This window comes from Rhineura floridana, chromosome 1 (assembly GCF_030035675.1).
Source record: "Rhineura floridana isolate rRhiFlo1 chromosome 1, rRhiFlo1.hap2, whole genome shotgun sequence".
In the NCBI taxonomy this organism is placed as follows: domain Eukaryota; kingdom Metazoa; phylum Chordata; class Lepidosauria; order Squamata; family Rhineuridae; genus Rhineura; species Rhineura floridana.
The window spans coordinates 110,113,998-110,139,470 of NC_084480.1; the positions used below are offsets into that span (position 1 = coordinate 110,113,998).

At 41.5% G+C, this 25,473-nt stretch overlaps 1 protein-coding gene across 5 annotated transcripts in view; it reads left to right on the forward strand.

Moving 5' to 3' along the window:
* JAK2 (Janus kinase 2) overlaps window positions 1–25,473 on the forward strand; it is a 144,918-nt gene that overhangs the window by 38,238 nt on the left and 81,207 nt on the right. For 2 of the 5 annotated variants that reach the window (XM_061629324.1, XM_061629326.1), the window contains one exon: window positions 24,802–25,050. In XM_061629324.1, the coding sequence (XP_061485308.1) occupies window positions 24,828–25,050 (223 nt within the window). In that variant the 5' untranslated portion in view covers window positions 24,802–24,827. Of the gene's footprint in view, window positions 1–12,710; window positions 12,732–24,801; window positions 25,051–25,473 lie in introns of those variants that run through there. The other 3 variants (XM_061629331.1, XM_061629339.1, XM_061629346.1) reach the window with 3 other exon arrangements.

The window sequence follows — 25,473 nt, forward strand, 5'->3', positions numbered from 1 at the left end:
AGCTGTCCCATACCTCCTGAAAAGCTGCTCCCAAAGGTGGGGGAAGGTAGGCACTCCTTGGTTATGTTCAAATCAAGAACTTAAAGTCATTATGGTGATGCTGTTGAGAACACTTGGATGTTTGGTTTCCATCCACCCCTGTGAAAGGCACATGCAGGTTGATCACCCTAACATGAACACTTTCAATGGTATCCAGAGAGAACCTGATCTGAATAATTAATGCATGTGTAGAGATACCAGTTGGCCTGGTTTGTACAACATGGTAAGCTAAAGTATGGCTTACTGTGAATGTGTGGACTTCCAGAGAGGAGCTAATCTCTGCTTGGCTCCAGGTTTTAATCTTTTTATTATTTATTTTATTTCTTACATTTGTACCCTTCCTTTCTTTCATCATAGAACCCAAGGTAGCATACACGTGTTTCCCAGGTGGTCTCCCATCCAGGTACTGAGCAGACTTCATAACTGCTTAGCTTTAGCAAGGTGGTAGCCTCATGCGCCTTCAGACCATAGCCTGGACCTATCTTGGCATGGTATGGCAGCTACACCAAGGTTTGGCTTAGCATGTTGTCTGAGCTGGGGATCATGGTTAAGGTCCTTCTTCCTTAACTGTGATTTAACCTATGGTTACAGATTGTGGTAAACGAAGACAGACCTTAACTATGACCCCCAGTTCAAGTGATACACTAAGGCTTGCGCTATGGTTTGGCTTAGCATCTCTTGAGATGATGGCCATTGTATGTTATATTTTATTTTTGGCCATCACTGGCCCAGTAATATTGGTCTGAGCTAATGATTTATTACTTTTCTGCTTAAGACTGCAATTTTAACCCCGCTTACCTGGGGGTAAGCCACACTGAATTCAGTGGGACTGACCTCTTAGTAGAAATGATTAGCTTTGCAGCCTAAATGAAGTATTTTAGCTAAATGCATGTTTATAAATGTACTTTAAACCTTCTAGAAGAGAGACCCCCAAATCATTAACTTTTTTACTCAGTGAATGTTCTCAGTTTTATTTGTTTGCTAGAAGGACTAAGAACAAACAGTAACTGCATTCTGACACTGTATTTGCTTTAACAAAATGAACTCCAGTGGAATCATAATCTGAAGATAAATGAGCAAATACATGGATGTTTGGTTTGGATCTGAAAATGGCTGGATTACTTTTGCATTACTGGCCAAAGTCTTTGTGTGCTAATGTATCAAAATTTCCTATGGGAGAAAAAATCCCTATGAAACATCTTTTATGACTGCTAGGATGACTGTTGCACTAATGCTGCTTTTTGAAAACTAGAGGACCACCACCCTACCCTTTCCAGTGTATGCTCAGATGAAACATACCTGTTCTTCTTGTCTATAAATTGGTCAGGGCAACAAAAGACCATGACTGTACACAGAGGGCAGAACTCCCCCAATATGCTAGCAGAACATAGGAGCAGATTGAAAATACATAGAATTTGGTATACAGGTGCTACTCCCACATCTCTATCCTCATTTCAGCCACTCTGCCAGAGTATCTTCACTGGCAGAGCAGCTGTGGCAGTGAAGTGTTCCAGCAGCATATTTGGGGAGTTGTGCCAGCATATCTATCATGCTGGCAGCATATCTTAAGTTCTGCTGGCATAGCAGGGCTTCTGCTGAGATCCTAGAGCCCTCTCAGCTGGTGTGGATCTCAAGTGTTGGATTGTATTCTTAGGTAATTAATTTATATCAGTTTTAAATTCAAAATTTCCACGTGGGAATTTTTAACATGCTTCCATTGGAATAATTTCAAAAAATGGTGTACATTTTGGAATGGAAAAACTCATCTCAAAATTAATTTTTAAGTGTAAATACAATATTATAAACTTGTAAGTGATCTTGGAGAATGGAATGGTTTTGCATCAGTTATAAAATTAGTCTTTTTAGTTAAAAAAATGGAGTGGGGAAAGAGAATAACAGAAGCTTGCTAGCTAAAATTCTGTAGATTTACTGAAACATGCTGTGTTCTTAATCTTATAAGAAACCAAGTGCTTATACTAGCAGCGGATTCTTTCCCCGCCCACTTTTCTTCCTTCCTTTTCCCCATGGTGTTTACTTTCAGAGCTGTGGCTTGTGTTCGTGGTTTTTCATTTTCTGTCAAGCTGTGTTTGTACAGATAAAAGTGATCCTTGCTGTGCATGTTGTCTTGTATCTGTGTTATAAACTAGCTGTCATTTTCAGATATGCAGCAGTGGAAAACACTTTGGCCCACTTGGAGCAAAATAAACTACCATTAAAATGTTATGTTGTATGTTTGTTTTTTTCATTTTCAAAATTTTTGATCTTTCATGGTGGATTCCCTGCTCCCCCAAGATATTTTCTCGTCCTGATTTGACAAATTTGCAGCAACAACATCTGTATAATGAACTTGTGTTTTTCATTTTCAGTTCTTTTGACAATTTCTTGTAATCACCTTTTAAAGTAAAGGTATAAGTATTTTGAATATGTTTAAAGTAGTTGCTCTGTTTAAAGAAAACTCTGGTTTTATTTGGTTTCTTTTGGCAGTCTTATTTTGTAAACATTAGGTGTTGTCAATTCACATGTTTGGAAGCAGTTGTGGCTGGTGGCTCTATAAAGGGATGTTGCACATGTCCTCCTGACCCTGCTAAGCCATTTCCACTACATAATCCCCTTATTCCACCCACACAAAGCTCATTCCCTGCTCTGCATATGTAAGCCCCCTTCTATCAGTTCTAATAGCAGAATGGAACCATGTTCAGAGTCGGTATACTTCTGAATATCAGATGCTAGGAATAAGCTGGGGAATGTTGCTGATCTCATGCTTTTCATGTAAACTTCTCAGAGGCATTTGGCTGGCTATTGGATTAGATGAAGAGAAGTGATTTGGTCCAGATCGCAAAGCAGAGGTGGTGTCTAATTCCCAAACATGAGTTTTTCCCCAAATTACTTTATTCCCAAAACACTAATTACCCTTTCCCCCTCTAAGGGAGTAGATCTGCCAGCATATCTGTCATACTGGCAGCGTATCTTAACTTCTGCTGGCATAGCAGGGCTTCTGCTAAGATCCTAGAGCCCTCTTAGCTGATGTGGATCTCCATGGACAAATTTCAGGGGGTCTGGGAATTGGGTGCCAAAAAAACCCCAGTGCAATAAAATGAATTGTTTATGTATGTGTGTCCATAGCTTTCATCAGATTCTCAAAGGGATCCATGACCCCAAAAAGATTAAGAACCACTAGGGTAGAGAGAGGTCCCCATTGTCCTCTTACTTCCTACTTAACCAGTGCAGCCTAGTTCTCCCTGTCTGCAGCTTAGAGACAGGGGTTTAGCAAACAAGATACAAAGGACAGGTACTTTTCTGCCAGCAGCCACGCAGTGCCCCTTAGTATGCCTGAGTCCACCATCACCCTCCTCCATCTTCCGATAGCACAGGAGTCTGTGTGACATTGAAAACATTTCCAGAAGGGCACGCAGGATGGACTACTTATGCCATCTCACGCTGCTGCTGAAACTTGGAAGGCTTAGTGTCTGATTGTATTCTTGAGGGTAGGCAAACAGAAAACGATGTGCATTGTGGTGCTTTGTTTTGTTTTGGTTTTTTGCCCTCAAGGTTGGCAGACTGGCACATGGTGAATCCTGTTAAAAGAGCTTTCACTGCTTGGAAGTACACTTCCTATTTTGTGAAGATTGGATTACAGTATGCATTCTTTGAGAGTGATATTCCTTTCTGTTGAGCCAGTTTCTGTTAAAATGTGTTTACTTGTGAGTTAATTCAGAACTGTTCATCAGTTTTGCTCGTTAATTGGTAAATTTGCAGATGTTAAACAATATATTGCTTCATAGCTGCACAATTCATTAATCTTTGAAATCTATGGTAATAGTTGGAAGAACTAGGTGATAGCTATACTTTTTATTGGAACTAGTTATATTTAAATATGACAACTGTTTGCTGTGTTCCACATCAGGTCCATCTATTTCATTGGCTCATAGCCAGGGAGGACAAGCATCCTTGTAACTCTTTTAATTAAACATATATTTTCAAGAAAAGTGCTGTACCTAAGCATTGTGACTACTGCTATTTTGGGGTTCAGTATTGTCTGAATTTCTTTTAAAATCTGTTTTCATAAATGCTCAAAGAAACCTCACTCATGCCTACCTTTCTGTTTTTAATCCATTATAAATGCCTGTGTAAATAACAGAAGTTCGTTTTAATTGGCTGGATTGGCATTCATTAGGGTGTTAATAGCCTGCTTATGAAATAAGCAAGATTTGCCACTGGATTGAGCTAGATCAGTTGGTTTTCTTTGGTTCATCTTCTGGGGATAGCTTCACATGTTGTAGAATTCCTAGACGCAAAACAGCGATAGGAACTGATATGGAAACATGGACATAGAGTGGTTCTCCATTTCATGAAAATTTCATGTAAGCACAATACCACTATGCCGTTGCAGTAGGGCTCATACTCCTCATCCACTACCATCTTCCATTTTAAGAAGCCTGGATAATGCACTGTTGGCTTTGACTGGGTTTAACTGAATATTGTGGAATTATTGAGGAAAAAATTGTTGAGGAGCACATTCCCTGAATATTTATTAATGATCATCAGTAAAGGTAACACTGAATGACCCGAATGTGGAATGGTTGCCATGGAAGCTATTGTATTTATAAAATCTGGCTAAAGTTGCAACATCTTGGGTGTGTATGCAGTTGGGATCAGTGTTTACTTGCACCTGAGCATACAGCCTGTCACCTGTCACTAAGGAGCACAAACAAATGCTGGTAGCACGTATAATGCAAAATGCTATTTGCAGATACCTAGTTTACTTACTCATGTGACAAAGCAACTGGAAAGAGTAACTCTTGAGTATTGGAATTTTTTACATTGACGGAGCAATCCTAACTATGGGAAGCCAGTGTAATTCATGCCAGTGTTAGTTCAGCTGGCATAAAGTATGCCAGATCCAAACCCTGTTCAGGAGCATAGTTACTGCTGGCTGAACCGAGATGAGGAAAAGTGAGCCTTTGAAAACCAGAGTTTGGCTTACACCACCCTTTTTGCCAATGTAAGTTCAGCTGGGTTGCCAGGTCACAAGACTGAACTGAACGGAGTTAGGATCCACCATAAGTCACCACCCATCCCCAAACACTCCTTTCTGGGGACAACGCTGCTTGGCTGATCTGGCTTTGGTTGAACCAGGATGAGGGATTTACACCAGCCTAGCCCCAGCTGAACTAGAGATCATCCAGATCGTAACTCATTCATCGAAACAGTAGGCGATACTCATACGGCGGGTTAGGTTCCAGACCCCTGCCAAAAAACAAAAACCGCCAAAAAGCTGTTCAGCTGTAGAGCAGGAGTCTGGAACCTAACCCACTGATTGCGCCAGAGGGAGTTGTAGCGCGCTACAGCTGATCTTCTCCTCCAGCACGATCAGCTGTAGCACACCCTTGTCCTGCTCATCGCCTTCATCCTGGAAAGGGATGAGCTCGTCCCGAGCGCCCAGGTCGTCGCTGCCACCAGCTAGCTGCAGCTGTGGCATGGTGCGGCAGGGTCCCGGTGTGGTGGGGTGCGCTCCCTGCACCCCACCTCAGTCCAGCCTCCTGCCTCAGCCCCGTCCCGGTGCTGCTGCCACTGCTCAAACAAAGTTTTGACACTTGCAAGAAGGGGAGGAGGGGGACGAAGAAGAATAAGGCACCACAGAGCTTTTTTTCAATCTTCTTTTGGTGTCGAAGGAATGGGATAGGTGGGAAAGGAAGAGATCGAGGGGAGGCGGCACCCCAGAGGGGGGTTGGAAGGGCGGGAAGGTGAACAAGGCAAAAATCCCTGAGTTGCTCTGGCAGCGGCTGACGGGGAACCCTGCCTAGCCCACTCGGGGAGGGTCGAAAATGCGAGCAAGGGGCCGGGATGGAAGAGGAGGAGCTCCCACTGCAAAATGACACCTTGAGCCAGTACTGGGAGAAGGAGGGGAGGGGATGGAAACGCCCCCCCTCCACCTTCGTGGCCACAAACAGGGACAGCCATCACTACCACCTCTACATGCACGAGCACACACCCCGCTCTGGGACTTCCCCCCTTCTGTTTCACTCTGCTGTTAACTACCCTTTTCTGCACCACCACCCGTAAATACATATTTTCCCATATAATACACTTATACTCTCTTCTCCATTTTTATTTTAATTATTGAACATACAACGTTACAACTGAGGGGAAAGGGGGGAAAAGGATATCTTGTACAAAATAAAGAGTACAGTAAATCAAAAAAGCAAGAAATTGGACCCTCTTGTGTATCTTCTCCTCCGGCACAATCAGCAGAACAAACCTCCTGATAAGATGGTATCTGCAGGAGGTCCTCACCTGCAGAGCGCAGTGATTGACTGGGTATATAAAGGGTAAGACGGTCTTTCAGGTATCGTGGTCCCGAGCTGTATAGGGCTTTGTACACCAAAACTAGAACCTTGAACTTGGTCCGGTAGCAAATGGGCAGCCAGTGCAATTCTTTCAGCAGCGGGGTGACATGTTGGCGATACCCTGCCCCAGTGAGCAGTTTCGCAGCTACATTTTGCACCAGCTGCAGCTTCCAGACCAATCTCAAGGGCAGCCCCACATACAGCGCATTACACTAATCAAGCCTGGAGGTTACCAGTGGATAGACAACAGTGGTCAGGCTATCCCGGTCCAGAAATGGCTGCAGTTGAAGCTGGTAAAAGGCACTCCTAGCCACAGAGGTCACCTGGGCCTCTAGCAACAAAGATGGATCCAGGAGCACCTCCAAACTATGGACCTGCTCTTTCAGAGGGACTACAACCCCATCCAAAGCAGGCAACTGACCAATTATCTGAACTCAGGAACCACCAACCCACAGCATCTCTGTCTTGCTAGGATTCAGACTCACTTTATTGGCCTTCATCCACCCACCACCGAGTCCAGGCAGCGGTCCAGGGCTTGCATCGCCTCTCCCGATTCAGATATTGCAGAGAAATAGAGCTGGGTATCATCAGCATACTGCTGACACCTCGCCCCAAATCTCCTGATGACCGCTCCCAAGGGCTTCATATAGATGTTAAACAGCATTGGGGACAAGATGGTGCCCTGCTGCCCCTCACAGCACAACTGCCAGGGGGCCGAAAGACAGTCACCCAATGCTATTCTCCGAGAGCAACCCTGGAGATAGGATTGGAACCACTGTAAAACAGTGCCTCCAGTACCCATCTCACAAAGTCAGCACAGAAGGATACCATGGTTAATGGTATCAAAAGCCGCTGAGAGATCAAGTAAAAATAACAGGTTCGCACTCCCCCTGCCCTCTTCCCGATAAAGGTCATCCATGAGGGTGCCCAAGGCCTATTCAGTCCCATAACCAGGCCTGAACCCAGACTGGGATGGGTCAAGATAATCTGTTTCATCCAAGAGTACTTGCAATTGCTGCGTCACAACCCCCTCAATCACCTTCCCTAAAATGGGGGTATTTGCAACCGGTCAGTAGTTGTCACAAACCAATGGGTCCAGGGTGGGCTTGTTCAGGAATGGTCAGATCACCGCCTCTTTCAAGATGGCTGGAACCACTCCCTCCCGCAATGATGCGTTGACCACACCCTGCATCCACTCGGTCAGACCCCCTCGGCAAGCTTTAATAAGCCAAGAAGGGCAAGGGTCGAGAGGACACGTTGCTGGCTGCATCATCGCAAGCACCTTGTCTATGTCATCAGGCTGCATCAACTGAAACTGTTCCCAATAAGTTGCAGCAGACGTTAAATATGTTTAAACTTTAAATCTGTTTGATTTGATTTGCAATTTCCTATAGTAAATCATTTTCTTTTGCTTCTTTTTCTGTGAATATGTGAAGTACAGCAACATGTATGTTCAGGATTGCAGCACCAATAGAGTTGCTACAAGCTACTGAGACTGAATCTGTCCTAATTTTGACAAAACTTTGTCGTCAAATATTTTATTTATTTATTTATTTATTTGCCAATTTATTACCCGCTTTCTTTCACTGAATTCAAAGCGGCGAACAACAGTATAAACTCATACAATGTAAATAGAAACTCATAAAATCAAATAATCCATTAGACATTAGTAAAAATATGAAAAACTAAGCAATGGCCCACAGGCTGGAAGCATTCAATATATATCCCAATTCCAAAGAAAGGGGATCCCAGGGAATGCAGTAATTATCGAACTATTGCCTTAATATCCCATGCAAGTAAAGTAATGCTCAAGATTCTACAACAAAGGCTCTTACCATATATGGAGCAAGAAATGCCAGACATCCAAGCTGGATTTAGAAAGGGAAGAGGCACCAGAGATCATATCGCAAACATACGTTGGATAATGGAACGGACCAAGGAATTTCAGAAGAAAATCACCCTGTGCTTTATAGATTACAGCAAAACCTTTGACTGTGTAGATCATGAAAAACTATGGAATGCTTTAAAAGCAGTGGGGGTGCCACAGCATCTGATTGTCCTGATGCGCAACCTGTACTCTGGACAAGAGGCTACTGTAAGGACAGAATATGGAGAAACCGATTGGTTCCCCATCAGAGTGTGAGACGGGTGTATTTTATCACCCTATTTGTTTAATCTCTACACAGAACATATCATATGGAAAGTGGGATTGGACCACAATGAAGGAGGTGTGAAAATTGGAGGGAGAAATATCAATAATTTAAGATATGCAGATGATACCATACTACTAGCAGAAACCAGTAATGATTTGAAACGAATGCTGATATAAGTTAAAGAGGAAAGCACAAAAGCAGGATTACAGCTGAACGTCAAAAAGACTAAAGTAATGACAACAGAAGATTTATGTAACTTTACAGTTGACAGTGAGGAGATTGAACTTGTCAAGGATTATCAATACGTCAGCACAGTCCTTAACCAAAATGGAGACAATAGTCAAGAAATCAGAAGAAGGCTAGGACTGGGGAGGGCAGCTATGAGAGAACTAGAAAAGGTCCTCAAATGCAAAGAGGTATCACTGAACACTAAAGTCAGGATAATTCAGACCATGGTATTCCTGATCTCTATGTATGGATGTGAAAGTTGGACAGTGAAAAAAGTGAATAAGAGAAAAATCAACTCATTTGAAATGTGGTGCTGGAGGAGAGCTTTGCGCATACCATGGACTGCGAAAAAGACAAAAGAATTGGGTGTTAGAACAAATTAAACCAGAACTGTCACTAGAAGCTAAAATGATGAAACTGAAGTTATCATCCTTTGGACACATCATGAGAAGACATGATTCACTAGAAAAGACCATAATGCTGGGAAAAACAGAAGGGAGTAGAAAAAGAGGAAGGCCAAAGAAGAGATGGATTGATTCCATAAAGGAAGCCACAGACCTGAACTTACAAGATCTGAACAGGGTGGTTCATGACAGATGCTGCTATTATTATTATTGTTGTTGTTGTTGTCTTTATTTATACCCCGCCATTTTTCCAAAACTGGAACTCATGGCGGCTTCCAGATAAAAATACATATAATTAAAAACATACAGAGTCTACATTAAAATAAAATTAAACTATTTCAAATATTAAAACCATACACACATATAGCTAAAAGAGTTCAAACTAGTTTAAAAATAATATAATAGACATTAGCAATGCCGCACCCTTCACGCCCTATCCTTAGCCTTCAATTCCAAAGGCTTGTTGGAATAGGAAGGTCTTTGCTTGTCGGCAGAAGGACTGCAAGGAGGGGGTCATTCTTACCTCCCTAGGAAGGGAATTCCAAAGCCTAGGGGCAGCCACCGAGAAGGCCCTCTCACGCATCCCCACTAGTCGTACTTGAGAAGATGTGGATATTGAGAGAAGGGCCTCTCCTGAGGATCTCAGGGCCCGGGCAGGCTCATACAGGGAGATACGGTCTGATAAATAGCCTGGACCTAAGCCGTTTAGGGCTTTATAGGTCATCACCAGCACTTTGAATTGTGTCCAGAAACAGACTGGCAACCAGTGGAGCTTTTTTTAACAGGGGGTAGTATGGTCCCTGTAACCAGCCCCAGTTAACATTCTGGCTGCAGCACGTTGTACCAACTGAAGTTTCCAAACAGTCTTCAGAGGCAGCCCCATGTAGAGCGCGTTTCAGTAATCTAAACGGGATGTAACTAAGGCATGTGTCACTGTGGCCAGATCAGACGGCTCAAGGAACAGGCGCAGTTGGCGCACTAATCTTAACTGTGCAAAAGCCCTCCTGGCCACTGCAGAAACCTGGGACTCCAAATTTAACGCTGAGTCCAGAAGCACACCAAAACTGCGAACTTGCATCTTCAGGGGGAGTGTAACCCCGTCCAGCACAGGCTGTATCCCTATTCCCTGATTCACCTTAAGACTGACCAGGAGCACCTCTGTCTTGTCTGGGTTAAGCTTCAATTTGTTCACCCTCATCCAGTCCACCACTGACACCAGACATTGGTTTAAAACCGAGACAACTTCTTTGGAATTAGGTGGAAAGGAGAAATAGAGTTGGGTGTCATCAGCATGCTGATGGCACCGAACCCCTAACCCCCGGACAACCTCTCCCAGCGGTTTCATGTAGATGTTAAATAGCATAGGGGACAAAACTGAGCCCTGAGGCACCCCGCAGGCCAACAGCCAAGGAGTTGAACAGGAATCCCCCAGCACCACTTTCTGGGTTCGTCCCTCCAGGAAGGAACGGAGCCACTGCAAAACAGTGCCCCTAAGTCCCATCCCAGCAAGGCGGCCCAAAAGAATACCATGGTTGATGGTATCGAAAGCCGCTGAGAGGTCCAGCAGAACCAACAGGTTCAGTTCTCCGTGTAGGTCGTCCACCAAGGTGACCAAAGCCGTCTCCATCCCATAACCAGGCCTGAAACCAGACTGAAATGGATCCAGATAATCTGTTTCATCCCAGAATCACTGGAGCTGGGAGGCTACCACATGCTCTATTACCTTACCCAAAAATGGAATATTGGACACTGGCCGGTAATTATCCATTATGGAGGGGTCCAGGGAGGGCTTTTTTAACAAAGGCCTTACAACTGCCTCCTTTAGGCAACTTGGAACTCTGCCTTGGTGTAATGAGGCATTAATCACTCCCTTCACCCACTCAGCCAGTCCCTCTCTGGCACTTTTTATAAGCCAGGAAGGGCAAGGGTCTAGCAGACATGTGGTGGCTCTCACCTCTTCAAGGGTCTTGTCCACATCCTCGGGCTGTACAAATTGAAAAGAATCCATCATTGGACAAGCAGGAGCCAAAGTTACATCCCCTAAGACTGTATCAATTATAGCGTCTAAGTCTGAACAAATCTGAGCGATTTTATCTGCAAAGTGCCATGCAAACTCTTGACAGCGGGCTGTTGAGTGGTCTATTGGAGGTTGCTGATTCATAGGGTCGCCATAAGTCGTAATTGACTTGAAGGCACATAACAACAACAACAATGCCTTGCAAAAGTAATCAGACCCCTGACCAACGCTCTCATATTACTGAATTACAAAGGGTACATTGTAATTTTGTTCTGTATGATATTTTATTTTGAAACACTGAAACTCAATTATTGTAAGGTGACATTGGTTTTATGTTGGGAAATGTTTGTAAGAAACATAAACAAGTGAAACACGTTGCTTTCATAAGTTTCAGCTCCCTGTGCTGTGGAAGCTTCCAGTTTACACAGATGAAAAAAATTGCCCTATTGAGGACAGTTACCTTACCATTTGCCTCCACCTGTGAACCATTAAAGTTGCTGTCACATTGTCAGGATAAAAACTTCACTGTTGAAGGATCATTGGTCAGGCTGTGGTGATGAAGGAAAATGAAGACCAAAGAACATTCCACAGAAGTGAGAGATAATGTAATACAAATGCGTAGATTAGGGAAAGAGTACAAAATAATATCCAAGTGTTTGGATATCCCAGTGAGCACAGTTGGATCAATATCAGTAAGTGAATATCCTTTTCGTACATTAAGTCCCAGGCACTCGTGTGTGTAATCCCTTGCAGGTTCTTGCAGGCCAAAAATGAAATGAATTTGCAAAGATTCCATGAATAACTTGTGAACTTTTTTTTTCATAAAGAAAACATAACATTAAATATAACAGTTCTCAGTTTCCAAATACTTAAAAGATCCTTGTCCATGTGTCCTTTCTCTTTTTTGGCAAAATATCTTTGCAATCAGCTGAAAAGTTCTTTTTCTTAATCTTCAGATGAATAGCTTTATCCTGCTGCTCTGAACCACTGCAGCTTCAGCTAGGCCTGGAAAGTCCAGCAAGGCCCTATGATTAAAGAATACATATACAAATAACCACCATTCAAATATATATATACTCCTCATACCCTTCCCTACTTCTGTACAATACAGATGTACATATGTACCTTAATCAAGGGGTTAAAGACCAACTAAATAATAGCTTCCCCAGCAGCCACACCCAGGACCAACTTTTCTGCTCCACACTTGCTTTCTTCTTCAAACAGGATTTTTCTGCTATGAACTCCCACCCACCAGACTGAGCCAACTAAAACAAGATTGTGGGGGTTACATGTGCTCACAGGTTTACTTAGGCATGTATTGAAAAAAATGTCTGTATGTTTGTTTGGAGTGAGAACCCTGCTATTTTTTAAATCTGATATCTATATTTTAGAATGGAATATGTTGTTTTATCAGAAGGACCCAGTTCAGAGCCTGGCTGATCACATCCTTTTGTCGCTACTAGGAGATTGCAGTTTATGAAATGAGGATAGCAAGCCTTCATAGCTTTTGGAATTCGAAGGGGCAAATTCACCCCTTAGCCTGGTAAGTCCCAGGCGTGGAACGGGATTGTTGTGCCTGAGAAGAAAGCATAAGAAAATTTTGGCATGACAAAATGGTTAGGGGAAAAGATGCTTCTTCTTATCCTTCTGCAACTCTTTGAAGTAGTTGTCAGTAATAAGCACAAAGCAACTGGTAGGCAGCTCATCAATGTACCTGATTTGTATAATTAGCAAACAACTTGCATAATGTGCAAGTTAGATTGCCAGGAGAGCTGGACTACGGCTGCAATCCTAACCCCACTTACCTGAGAGTAAGCTCCATTGAATTCAATAGAGACTGACTTCTGTGTAGACTTGGTTAGGATTGCACTGTTAATCAATCCCGATGTAGTATTGATGTTCCGAGCTCGATTGTTTCCGTGCTCGATTCAAGGTGCTGGTTTTAACCTATAAAGCCTTACACGGCTTGGGACCACAATACCTGATGGAACGTCTTTCCCGATACAAACCCACCAGTACACTACGCTCAACATCAAAGGCCCAAGTCCAGGTGCCTACTCCGAGGGAAGCTCGGAGGCTGGCAACAAGGGAGAGGGCCTTCTCAGTGGTGGCCCTCAAATTATGGAATGATCTCCCTGACGAGGTGCGCCTGGCACCCACACTGTTATCTTTTCAGTGCCAGGTCAAGACTTTCCTCTTCTCCCAGGCATTTTAGCATGTGTTTTAAATTGTTTTAAATTGTGTTTTAAATTGTTTTTAAAAGATGTGTTTTTTAAATTTGTATATTTGTTTTTAATGTTTTTAGTTATTGTAAACCGCCCAGAGAGCTTTGGCTATGGGGTGGTGTGTATAAATAAATAGATAGATAGAACTGCAACTGTGTAAAATAACAATTCTGCAGTGGTGAAGTGTCATTCTTAAAAGCAAACCAGTGCTTGTGTTCTATACAAAAATAGACTTTAAGTAAAACTTTTTGTGACTTTTCTTCTAGTTATTAACTAATTTTTGGTGCATATTTTGTGTGGTAAGAACATTTGTCCTGTCTGGTTTTGAGAGGGTGATTACTGGAATGCATGGGAAAACCTTAACAGCCTGATGGAGAACAGATACATGTTCTTCCTTGGGAACCTCAGATATGTGACATTTTAAAACAATGATTGGTGTACTAAATGGTAACATAACCCCACCCCAAAATGCACCTCCTATGCACAGTTATATACGTATCAGCTTGCTCACAGAAAACCAGAGGTTTGCAACATTACAATTTTTAAAAGAAGACAACCCCCCTCCCAAGGCTGTGCCCGCGTGTGCTCATGTGGGGGATGGAAGGAGTAAGGAGCGGGTGAAGAACATAGGCACAATTGCTCCTCCTCAGGCAGCAAGACTTTCCTGCTCTGGGCAGCCTCCACATTTGAGAAAGGAGAGTTTTAAGGGTGCAGAAGGGAGTAGCCAATCCAACCTATGCTTTCAAGGGCTCTCAGGCCTTATCCTGCCTTAGAATGGAAAGTTTTGAAGCCCCCCCTCTCAAAGCATCATTTGTAAGCAGTTCTTGGTAAGCAGTGATGGATCATGCCCTCAGTTTCTCTAGTTTAGTCATAACTGATTGTCCTAGTACTTTCATGGCGCTATAGATCTAAACATGGCACCCAGATGGCACCCAGTTAATAGTTGCCCCACATCCCCTCTTCCCCTCTTCTCTTGATCATCTCTGTATTAGAAAAATGAACATTTCTCCACTTTACTCTATTGGTTGCCACTTGTGGGAGCTGGAAATCTCTCAACATAGTTACATCTTACAGTATTTGTGTTGTGACAAGATAGACTGGGGGAGAGAAAAGGCGGAGACTTGAGGCTCTTATTTTCAGTGATGACTGTGTGTCTCCTGGTTGTCTAATTCCAGGCCTCCTCTTGCCATATTTGTATTCCTTATTGGAGTTCTGCTCTGACTTTCTTTGATATATTTACAAAGTGTTTTTGAATATAGTAGGCATATACAACTCAGAATAAATGAATGCTTTGTTCCTGGCTTGATATCTGTTATAGAAGTTGAAAAAGTAGTTTGTATATGAAAAGTGACACCTCACTAAAACCATGTTAAGAGAGAGCACTCATTTTAGATTGTTACCCACCTATAAGGTTTTTATGTAACATGTACTGGAGAACTGCTATTTGTACTTCCTATAGTGATATCTATTTTTTTTGCATATATAAATAACAGCCCAAAATTGTGGCAACTTATTAGGGAACCCATGAAGGGAACTAGATGATCTTGACGAAGTCGTTATCCCATTCCTCCAGTGCCCACTACTTCTCATCTACAAATCCCCCTCTCAGTCTATGCTCACTTGTTCATGATTTTGGAGCCAACTGCAGGAGGAGGGAAACTTCGTTCAGTTGGCCATGTTATAGTGACCTCCCTTCAGTTGGCCATGTTCTAGTGACCCCCCCATCTGGACGACTGCAGTGTGCTCTATGTGGAGCTGCCCGGAAGCTGCAACTAGTGGAGAATGCAGTTGTTAGGTTGGTGGGGGAAAGGGGCAGCCCAATGGAATCTAGTGTCACCATTCCTGAAATTGTTGCATTTGCTGCCAGTGAACTACCCAGCACAATTTAAAGTGTTAGTACTAGTGTGCAAAGCTCTAAATGATCAAGTACATAAAAGAATGGCTCCCCTCGTATCAGCCATCTCTGGCCTTATGATAAGCAGGGAAGGCGGTGGTGGTGGTAGTGCTGTTGGGTGCTGTCCAGTTGATGTTGACCCACAACAGGGCCTTCTCGACATGGTATGTGTCTGTTTCCCTTGTTGTTAACATTCAGGAGGAATTTAAAAATACTGTTCTTCACTGAGGCATTTGATGAGTGAAATACAGTGTTCCTGGCAACCTTGAGATTATTAGCAGTAGGATATTTGATTGTATTTTGATTGTGACTTTTCAGATTTTGCATTGTTTGGCTGTTTTTGTTGTTTGCCACCCTGGGCTTCTTTGGGAAGAAGGGTGGGATAGATATTTAATGAATAAGATTTAGAAAGCAGCTAGGGAAGTGCTGGTGGGCAGGTGAAGGGGGTTGGGTAACTTCTTGCTTACTGTGTTCAGTGTTACATAGATTCAGCCTGTTGTGGATGGGGTAGTACTTCCTTTGAAGAATCAGGTTTGCATTCTGGGGATGTTCCTGTGCTTGGCTTTACACCTGGAGGACCAGGTGGTGGCTATGGCCAAGTGTCTGTGGCCAGCTGAAGTTGGTACAGTAGCTGCACCCATTCCTGAGGAGCTTAGAACTGGCCATGGTAACACAGTCTTAGTTATATCCAGGTTGGATTACTGCAACATTCTCTCCATGCTATCTTTGAAAAGTCTTCAGAAGCTTCAACTGGTCCAGAATGTAGCTGCAAGGGTGGTGGTAGGTGCATGCTAATGGAATTGTGTTACACCAATCTGCTTCCAGACACAATTCAAAGAGTTGGGAATTACCTTTAAAGCCTTGAATGGCTCCAGGATATCTTAGGGATTGTCTTTTCCCATACCATCTTGCTCACTCCTTAAGATCAGAGGAGGCCCTTCTCTGTACGGAAGAAGGATGGAATCCCGTTTGAGTGGAAAAAGAGAGAGGGCATTCTTTGTAGCTGCACCTCGATCATGAAGTATGTATGGTTGGTCCCCTTTCCTCACTGCTTTTTAATACAATAAGAAGTGTCATACCAATTATGAAGGATGCATGTTGGTATCAAATAAGATTTATTTTTTCCATTTTAAAGGACATAAAAGCAGGGGCCTAACTCTTCCTGCTTGCTTCTGTAGTCTAAAAGAAAAGAGTTCTTGAAACTGGTATGTGAGAAAAATGTTCTTGAAACTGATATGTGAATTTCATAATCTTAGTCTATACATGCTTTTTGTAGTTGGGTATCCACCAGGGCTGTGGAGTCAGTACACCAAACCTTCGACTCCGACTCCTCTGTTTTTCTACTGTCCGACTCCTTCATAAATGGCAAATCTATATTAACTAATAATAACAAATTTACTGTAGTAAAATGGTAGCACAAGGCATTTCATCACCACCACGTGAATCATCAGGCTAGATTGATAGAACATAAAATATATTTATTTGATTAAAATTTCTGAACAAGAAAACTTTCCTAAATTCCTATGAAAGTTTTTATTTTGAAGTCGGAGTCAGTACATTGCTACCGACTCTGACTCCACCCAAAATTGCTTCTGACTCCACAGCCCTGGTATCCTCACCAGAGTACAAAACATCTTATAAGCAGCTACCCTTGGAATGTGACCACAACTGTTTGGATCATAACCAAGACTTCTCATAGTGCTTCTTTCCAACCTGTCTAGCCTTTGTGGCTTTTGATGAACTGCCTTCAAGTCAATCCCCACCTATGGTGACCCTTTGAATAGGGTTTTCATGGTAAGCGGTATTCAGAGGGGGTTTACCATTGCCTTCCTCTGAGGCTGAGAGGCAGTGACTGGCCGAAGGTCAACCAGTGAGCTTCATGGCTATGTAGGGATTTAAACCTATTTTTATCTTTTTAATCTTGTAATACTAATCCTTTTATCATCTTATATTTTGTTTAATTGTATTTTGTTTTCATTGTGTCTTATATGTTTTGTGATTTTATTATGATGATGTATGTATTTTATCCTATTATGTTTACCGCCCTGAGAGCTACTTGCTATGGGCGGTATATAAATGCAATAAAATAAAAAATAAATAAACCCTGGTCTTCCAGGTCATAGTCTGTTACTCTAACCACTACGCCACAGAATAGGAATATATGCACAAATAATGAGCACTTTCTAGACCTGTTAAATTCTGTACTGGTATTTCAGTGTTAAAGATAATAAAATCCAAACTTTTGAGTTCCCTCATTTGAAATCTATAACACAGCCTTTAAAAAAACTGTGTACATTGATTGTGTGTACATTGATTAGCACTATGTTTGGCTTTTCTACATGGAAATAATTTGAAAAGAGTTTGCAACAAGAACAGTCTAGAACAGCAGCATAACTGATTGTTTCAGTTCAACACAGTGCAACATAATACAGAGTTCTCCATTACGACACTTAACCATGGTTTAGTGGTACATGGATGAGCCTGAACGAGCCTATATGATATGTTGGGCTTGTGTACTCCCTCCTCCCCTCTTCTCTCATCCTCCTCTCAACTTTGTTTTACTTTTAAAGACTCTTAATTTAGGATTATGTACAAAACAAGGATCCTGGTTTAAACCCAATTCTAGTAAATTTCATAAGCCAACTTCAAACAATGGGCTATGAAGCTGGTTTATTAAGCTAACCACTGTTAGTTTTAAACTAGGAACCTTGGTTAGAATGTAACAGTAAGCCATGTAAGTCCTGGGCCCCGTGCTCTTCAACATTTTTATTAATGACTTGAATGAGGAGGTACAGAGCTTGCTTATCAAATTTGCAGATGATACAAAATTGGGGGGGGGGCATAGCTAATACCGTGGAAGACAGAAACAAAATTCAGAGGGACCTTGTTAGGCTGGAGCATTGGGCTGAAAACAACAGAATGAAATTCAATAAATGCAAAGTTCTACACTTAGGAAAAAGAAACCAAATGCACAGTTATAAGATGGGGGATACTTGGCTCAGCCATTCGACATGTGAGAAGGATCTTGGAATTGTCATTGATCACAAGCTGAATATGAGCGAACAGAGTGATGTGGCTGCAAAAAAGGTAAATGGTATATTAGGCTGCGTTAACAGAAGTATAGTTTCCAAATTGCATGAAGTATTAGTTCCCCTCTGTTGAGCACTGGTTAGGCCTCATCTTGAATACTGTGTCCAGTTCTGGTCTCCGCACTTCAAGAAGGATGCAGACAAACGAACAGGTTCAGAGGAGGGCAACAAGGATGATCAGGGGAGTGGAAACCAAGCCCTATGAGGAGAGACTGAAAGAACTGGGCATGTTTAGCCTGGAAAAGAGAAGCCTGAGGGGAGATATGATAGCACTCTTCAAGTACATGAAAGGTTGTCACTCAGAGGAGGGCCGGGATCTCTTCTCAGTCGTCCCAGAGTGCAGGACACGGAATAATGGGCTCAAGTTGCAGGAAGCCAGATTTCGACTGAACATTAGGAAAAACTTCCTAACTGTTAGAGCCATACAACAATGGAATCAATTACCTAGAGAGGTAGTGGGCTCCCCGACACTGGAGGCATTCAAGAGGCAGCTGGACAGCCATGTGTTGGGAATGCTTTGATTTGGATTTCTGCATTGAGCAGAAATTGAGCAGGGGGTTGGATTTGATGGCCTTATAGGCCCCTTCCAACTCTACTATTCTGTGATTCTATGATTTTTTTAAAAAAGTGCAACTAAACTGGAGTGACATTAAGTATTGTCGTGCCAGTGTCTAGGTCCAACATGGAAGAAAACATAAAGGCCTGATTTGCACAACATAGTAAGCCAAATTATGGCTTACCGGAACCATGCAAACATGTCAGCTTTCAGAAAAAATCTTGCAGTCACTTTGCTCCTCCTCAGTCTTTTGTACACTGATATTGGCTTAGCATGTTGTCTGAACTGCAGCTTGTGGTTAGGCTCCATTCTTGCCAGTGTGGTGTAGTGGCTAGAGTGGACCTTGGAGGTCAGGGTTCACATCCCTTCTTGGCTGTGAGGCTCACTGGGTGACCTTAGGCCAGTTAATGCCTTTCAGCTTAACCTACCTCACAGGGTTGTTGTGAAGATAAAACCAGGAGGGGGAGAACCATGTTTGTGCACTCCTTGGAGGAAAGGAGGGCTATAAATGCAATAATAAATAAATAAATAAATAAATAACCACAAGATGTAGCCAAAGTTTGTTCTTGGCTACAGCTCATGGTTAGAGAAGAGAACTTAACCACAACATGCTAAGCCAAACCTTGTAGCAGCAAAAAGGATCAGAAGAAGTGGCTGCAAGCTTTTCTGTGGGAGGAGCCTGTATATTCACATGTCCCAGTAAGCACAGCTTGGCTTACCATGTTGTGCAATCAGGCCAAAGTGGAACAGTCTAGATTGCCTGAGGTCTGATGTCTGAGTTGAGGGATTAGGGTCAGAGGAGAACAACAACGTATGGATGCTGAAGGTCCTCACTTTTTAGATTGATTTCCCTTTGTTTGTCTCAAGTTACTTTGAATCCTACCAAATTATCCCTATGAAATATCTCCAGATTTCAAGAAAGAATGGTCAATCAGGAAAATGTACCGATTTCATGCGAAATATACTTAATTACAAAAATGTAAGACAATGACAAAGCCCTATTAAGATCTTTAACCCACTTCTCAAGTTAAACTGCTTTAATTCAATGCTGTTTTTGGAAGGTTCTGCTTTTAACAATTTTTTGCAAGTTTGCATAACCAACAGGTTATGGATTAAGATGCTTGTTTAAAAACAAGGCTGGCAATTTCCTGGAAAATAGTTTCGTTCTCCATGTCCACTGCTAAATGCTGTGTTTCCTGGGAAAATAAGAAATGCTAAGATCAAAGGGAAAATGTTTCCTTGGTCCTAGGGTAAAAAAAAAAAAAAAGTACCCGGACAACTAAAACTCAGGATTTTGACAGCTTTGAAAACATAAAGTATAGTTTTGTATAGTATGTTGTAATAAAGAATACTGAAACACATTTCAGTAGTTTTGTAATATGTTTTTGTTGTGTTGTGTGTGTGTGCTTTAATAATGTTGCAATAGTGTTATGCTTTAATTTAAGGAAGTGAAGCAAAAGAGGCTCTAAACCTGTGTGCTATTTTTGCCCTGGATTACCTTTTAATGCAGAAATGAAACTTCTGAATCTGGAAATTTTGTGAAGTTGAACAAGCTTGTTCAGGAAGTGAAAAATGAGAATTTCCTTAACTTTCTGCAACTTAGCACAGCCAATTCCTGCATTTCTTCAGCAAACAAGAGTAGTCTGCCTTAGTGTTCGTGCTGCCATTACCCCATTGTGAGATGACTTTCAGAAGTTGCTCCCCATGGAAAACATGTAGAATGAGAGTACTGAAACAGTGTGCAAAAGGAGGAGCTCTTTCTATTAAGCGGTTTCAGAAAGTAATTTCAGGGCTTGAATTGATGATATTAAGTAATGCCTTCACAACAGGGCTCTCTGTCTGCTTGTGGAATTTGGTACACTGAAGTTGATTATCAGCATCACCCCATTGATTTCTTGAATTTTTAGAAACAATTGAGCTGTCAAGTGGTTATCTTTTAACAGTATTGTGCAGAGGATCCCAGTGGTCCATGAGCTTCATTCAGGTGGTCCATGGCATACCCACATTAAATATTCAAAATGATTTTTAATTGTATTTTATGGCTTCTTTTATTGCATGTATTGCATTGTATTTCAATTTGCATTCTATCCAAACACAACATAAGAAATAAAAGAAGCCATAAGAATACAAAAATCATACTGCACCTAGCACAGCATGGCATAATTGCTGAAACAGGCAGAACATTATTAAGCAGTCCTCCAAGACCATTCTCAATTTTCATGTGGTCCATGGGGGAAAAAGTTTGGGAACCACTGATACAGGTAAAATACTGGACCTGTGTTTCATAAGATCTATTCCATTTATTTTTTGTTTTTTTAAAAACTTATAAACAAAGTATTTTTATTGACATGGACCTCAGGAAGAAGCATATAGCCTAAGATCCCATGAGATCCTTAGATCAATACTTGAAATCAGGGGTCACCAGCCATTTTCTACCAAAGGGCACATTTTGAATTTTGAGAGAGTGCTGGGGACACTAGTCACAAAATGACTGCCATGGAGGCATGCCATAACAGATTTAGAGAGAAGTCATGGTGAAGCTTTTCTCATAAGTGAATTTCCATACTAGAAAAGACTTGACCTATTGAATTTCTGCCTGCCACACAGTTCTTAAAGGCACATGAACCTTGTTTTTCCTCAGTGCAAACCCTAAATCAAACCCTAACCTGCCATCCTGTACGCATTTACCTGGAAGTAAGTCCCATTAAATACAAAGAGACTCACATCTGAGTAGGCATGTATACCAGTGTAGTGTAAGTTAACTGTATGGTGAATTCTTAATGAGTCTCTGCTCTTTAGCTCTTGCAAAGCAGGAGACATGCCTAAGCCTCTTTGCAAAGTTTTCACATTTGCCTTTTGCGGAAAGGAGGATTCTTTAACATTCACCCACACTTACTGTGTAGTAGTATTTGCCGAAAATAACTTCTGCGCGCTATCTGTTCTCAGGTGAACCTGGCAGAGGAAAGATGCATCCTGGTTGCTAAGGAAAAAGGAAGGGCAAACTATGGAGATTCCGAGGACTAGAAACATGACAGAAGCAGGAAAAGTGCACTAAAAGGGAGGGCAAAACAGCAGCTCTTTACTCATTGGCTAAAAAACACTCATAGGCAGCAGCAGCCACGCTGGCCCATTTCACAGAAATTGCTTAGAAGAGTACTTGCACATTTTGCTCTGTACCTTTCTTTCTATTTTTTTTTTTCAATAATTTTTATTCAGATTTTCATAAAACATACAAGACGAAATCATAAAACATTCAAAGACAAAAAACAAAATCAAAAATAGTTAAACAAAAAGAAAAAAAAGAAAAAGAAAAAAAAACAAAAATAAAAAATAAAGAGTAAAATATTGACTTCCCATTTGTCAAAGATCAAATCAGTTATAAGTCTATAATATATAACAATCCTGTCTCTTAAGTCATATTATAAAATCACTTTCCTCCAGTAGTTATCTTACTTAATCATCAAATCTCATAAACATTACTTTATTCTTTCCACAAAAAGTCAAAGAGAGGTTTCAATTCTTTAAGAAATATATCTATCAATTTTTTTTTCCAGATAAGCATATCGATTAATCCATCTCATTACTAATTATGATAATCTTATTGTCATAACCATAGTCAAAATAAACATTTCAATTAATCCATCACATCAGAATCTGTTAGGTTCAGTAATTTCAGTAGCCATTGTTCTATTATCCCTATTAGTTCCATTTTCCATCTTCCATCTTCAGTAGTCTTGTTAAGTCCAGTAATTTCAGTATCCAATCTTCCATTATCAGTATTCCATAATAATCTTGCTGTCAAAGCCATAGTCATATAGTAAGAGTCTGATGGGAATTACCTCTATCCCAAATATTTTCTTGCCATCCATTCTGAATAGGTTGCTGAAATACTGCTGTAAAATCATATCTCTGTTCTTTTTTTCAAAATACACTGGGTCATCTCTTGAAAGTTTTTCCATTGTCACATGGCTGCAGTTAATTCCATAGATTTTCTCTATATTGGGCTCCATCACATCATTCCAGTCCAGAAGATTATCCATGCCATTGATAACTTTATCTCTAGAATCTTCATTAATTTCTTCAGAGATAACATTGAGTTCCAAACAATAGATTTTATTTCTAAAGTCCATAGACTCCAAATCTTGTTCCTGTTCCACGTTTGTTCCAATCTCCGGGATCTCCTCTCTCACAGGGACCCCTGTTCCAGTCTCCAGGGTCTCCTCTCTCACAGGGACCCCTGTTCCAGTCTCCAGGGTCTCCTCTCTCACAAGGACCCCTATGTCTTTAATCTCCTGTGTCTCCAAACAATAGATTTTGTTTCTAAAGTCCATAGACTCCAAATCTTTTTCCTGTTCCACGTTTGTTCCAATCTCCGGGGTCTCCTCTCTCACAGGGACCCCTTCCAGGGTCACCTCTCTCACAGGGACCCCTATATCTTTAATCTCCTGCTTCATTTTACTCAATTCAATTTTCAGCTCCTTACAACCCTGTCGCAGGTTTTGTTTCGTTATCTCAATCTCATCCATTATTTTCTGAAACATAGTTATTTCCAGATTCTCAGCCACTTTCTTAATTGCCATTTTAAAAGAAAAATATAGGAAAACCACTTCTTATTTCAGCAACAATTGGGTTAATACTCCAAACTTGGTGACATCACAGTATAAACAGAGCAGACAGCCTTATCTCTCCATGCTTAAGTAAACAAAATGCAGTTCCCAGGCTCGAAACAATTAATGGCGGTCGTCAGGAAACAGATTCGACAAAATAAAATAGACCAAAAAGAGAGTAGTCTCAGACAATATAATATTCTTCAAAATAAAAATCTGGAATAGAAATCCCTCTTCTGTGTATATCTTTAGAATGCAAATCCAGGACAGCTTTTTGCAACAAAAACAGAGATAAGCTATTAATTAGTGAGTAGCAGAGAGAAGTTATGGCTCCCCAGTGAGATGTCAAAAACCGATCAATCTGGCAAATCTCTTTTAAACAGCAACAATTTAAGTCAAATAAAAGAAAAATATAGAAAGAAGGGTGCTTGCCTGTTAGTGCGTTCTCTCTTAGAAGATAAGATTAACGTTCGCTTTATCAGATAGAGCTTGTTGTTGAAAATCCGTCCCACCTTCGTCGGCTGGACCTCGTCCCATAAATTAATGAGATCTGGTCGTCCCAACAAAAATAGGCTTTGAGGTTAATCTCTTCGTTTCTCCCTACCCGGGAGAAGTTTAATCAGTCAAAAAAAAAAGAAAATCTGACTGATATATCTGAATAAGCTTCTTTTGAGGCAGGAGCCCGTCTCAAAAGCAGGCACAGGCTAAGTCACCCTTCCCGGAAGTCCGTACCTTTCTTTCTAGAAGGCCTAGAGACTTTTAAAAAAAGTGAAAGCCCTGATTCTGGGCTACTTGCTGGGGACACCACTGAAAGGCCTTTGTTGGTGCCATGAGCCCTAGGGTGGAGAGGTTAGCAATCCCTGCTTTTAATCTTATACAAGTTTTGAAAGCCCCCATCTGTGTAATACAAATTCAGTGGTATTGAATTAAATCTGGGAGTGATATAGTGATTATAGTGTTGGACTAGGACTGATGAGAACTTGATTGAAATCCCCACTCATCCATAAAGGACTACGTGACCCTGAGCTAATCATCATCTGTCAGACTACCTCACAGGGTTGTTGTGAGAATGAAATTCAGCCGTGGAGGCGGCAGAACAATGTACATATCCAGCTCCTTCTAGGAAAAGGCAGAAAGTAAATAAATCTTGTATGCCAGTGCAAGTTAAAGCAACATATTCTATATCTTCTATTCAAAGGCTTTAAAATATAACGAAAATATTTTTTTGTGGATTTCTTTCAGGCAAATGCTATGAACGTAAAAACATCATGATGGCTTGCCTTACAATGACGGAAATGGAAGGGACACCGTCATCTACTCTTCACCAGAATGGTGGCATCCTTGGGAATTCAACTGTTTCCAGACAGGCAGAGCCACTGTTTCGGGTTTACCTTTATCATTCCCCAGGAAGGACGGAAGGCGATTATCTACAATTTCCAGCTGGAGAATATGTTGCAGAAGAGATCTGTATTGCTGCTTGCAAGGCTTGTGGTAAGATCATAACCAGTTTTCCAACTGGTGGAACCATTTCAGCTTACTCTTTGGGTTTGACAAGAAACATAGATCAGAATTGCATTTTGTGGCTCAGTTCATGCTTTTCTGAATCAGATATGGTGAGAGTTGTATTCCAGCTGTTTAAGGAGGTTCCCTACGGCAGCATTCTGTATGATCACACTGGCCTCATTTGGATGTAATGCTAAATATTGGTTTAGCGTTACGGGAATGAGCCTTGGGCTTCCCCTTCTGTTTCATTTTCAGTTAACTGCAGTTTAGCATTACTTCTGAGCTCTAATCTGTAGACAGTCTTAACTATGGTTTATTGAAACAAGCCAGCTTCATAAAAGAAGTAAAGCATAGTGAAGCTAAACCAGTTTGTTCAGGTTTGGATGTAACACTAACTGCCAGATAGTTAAG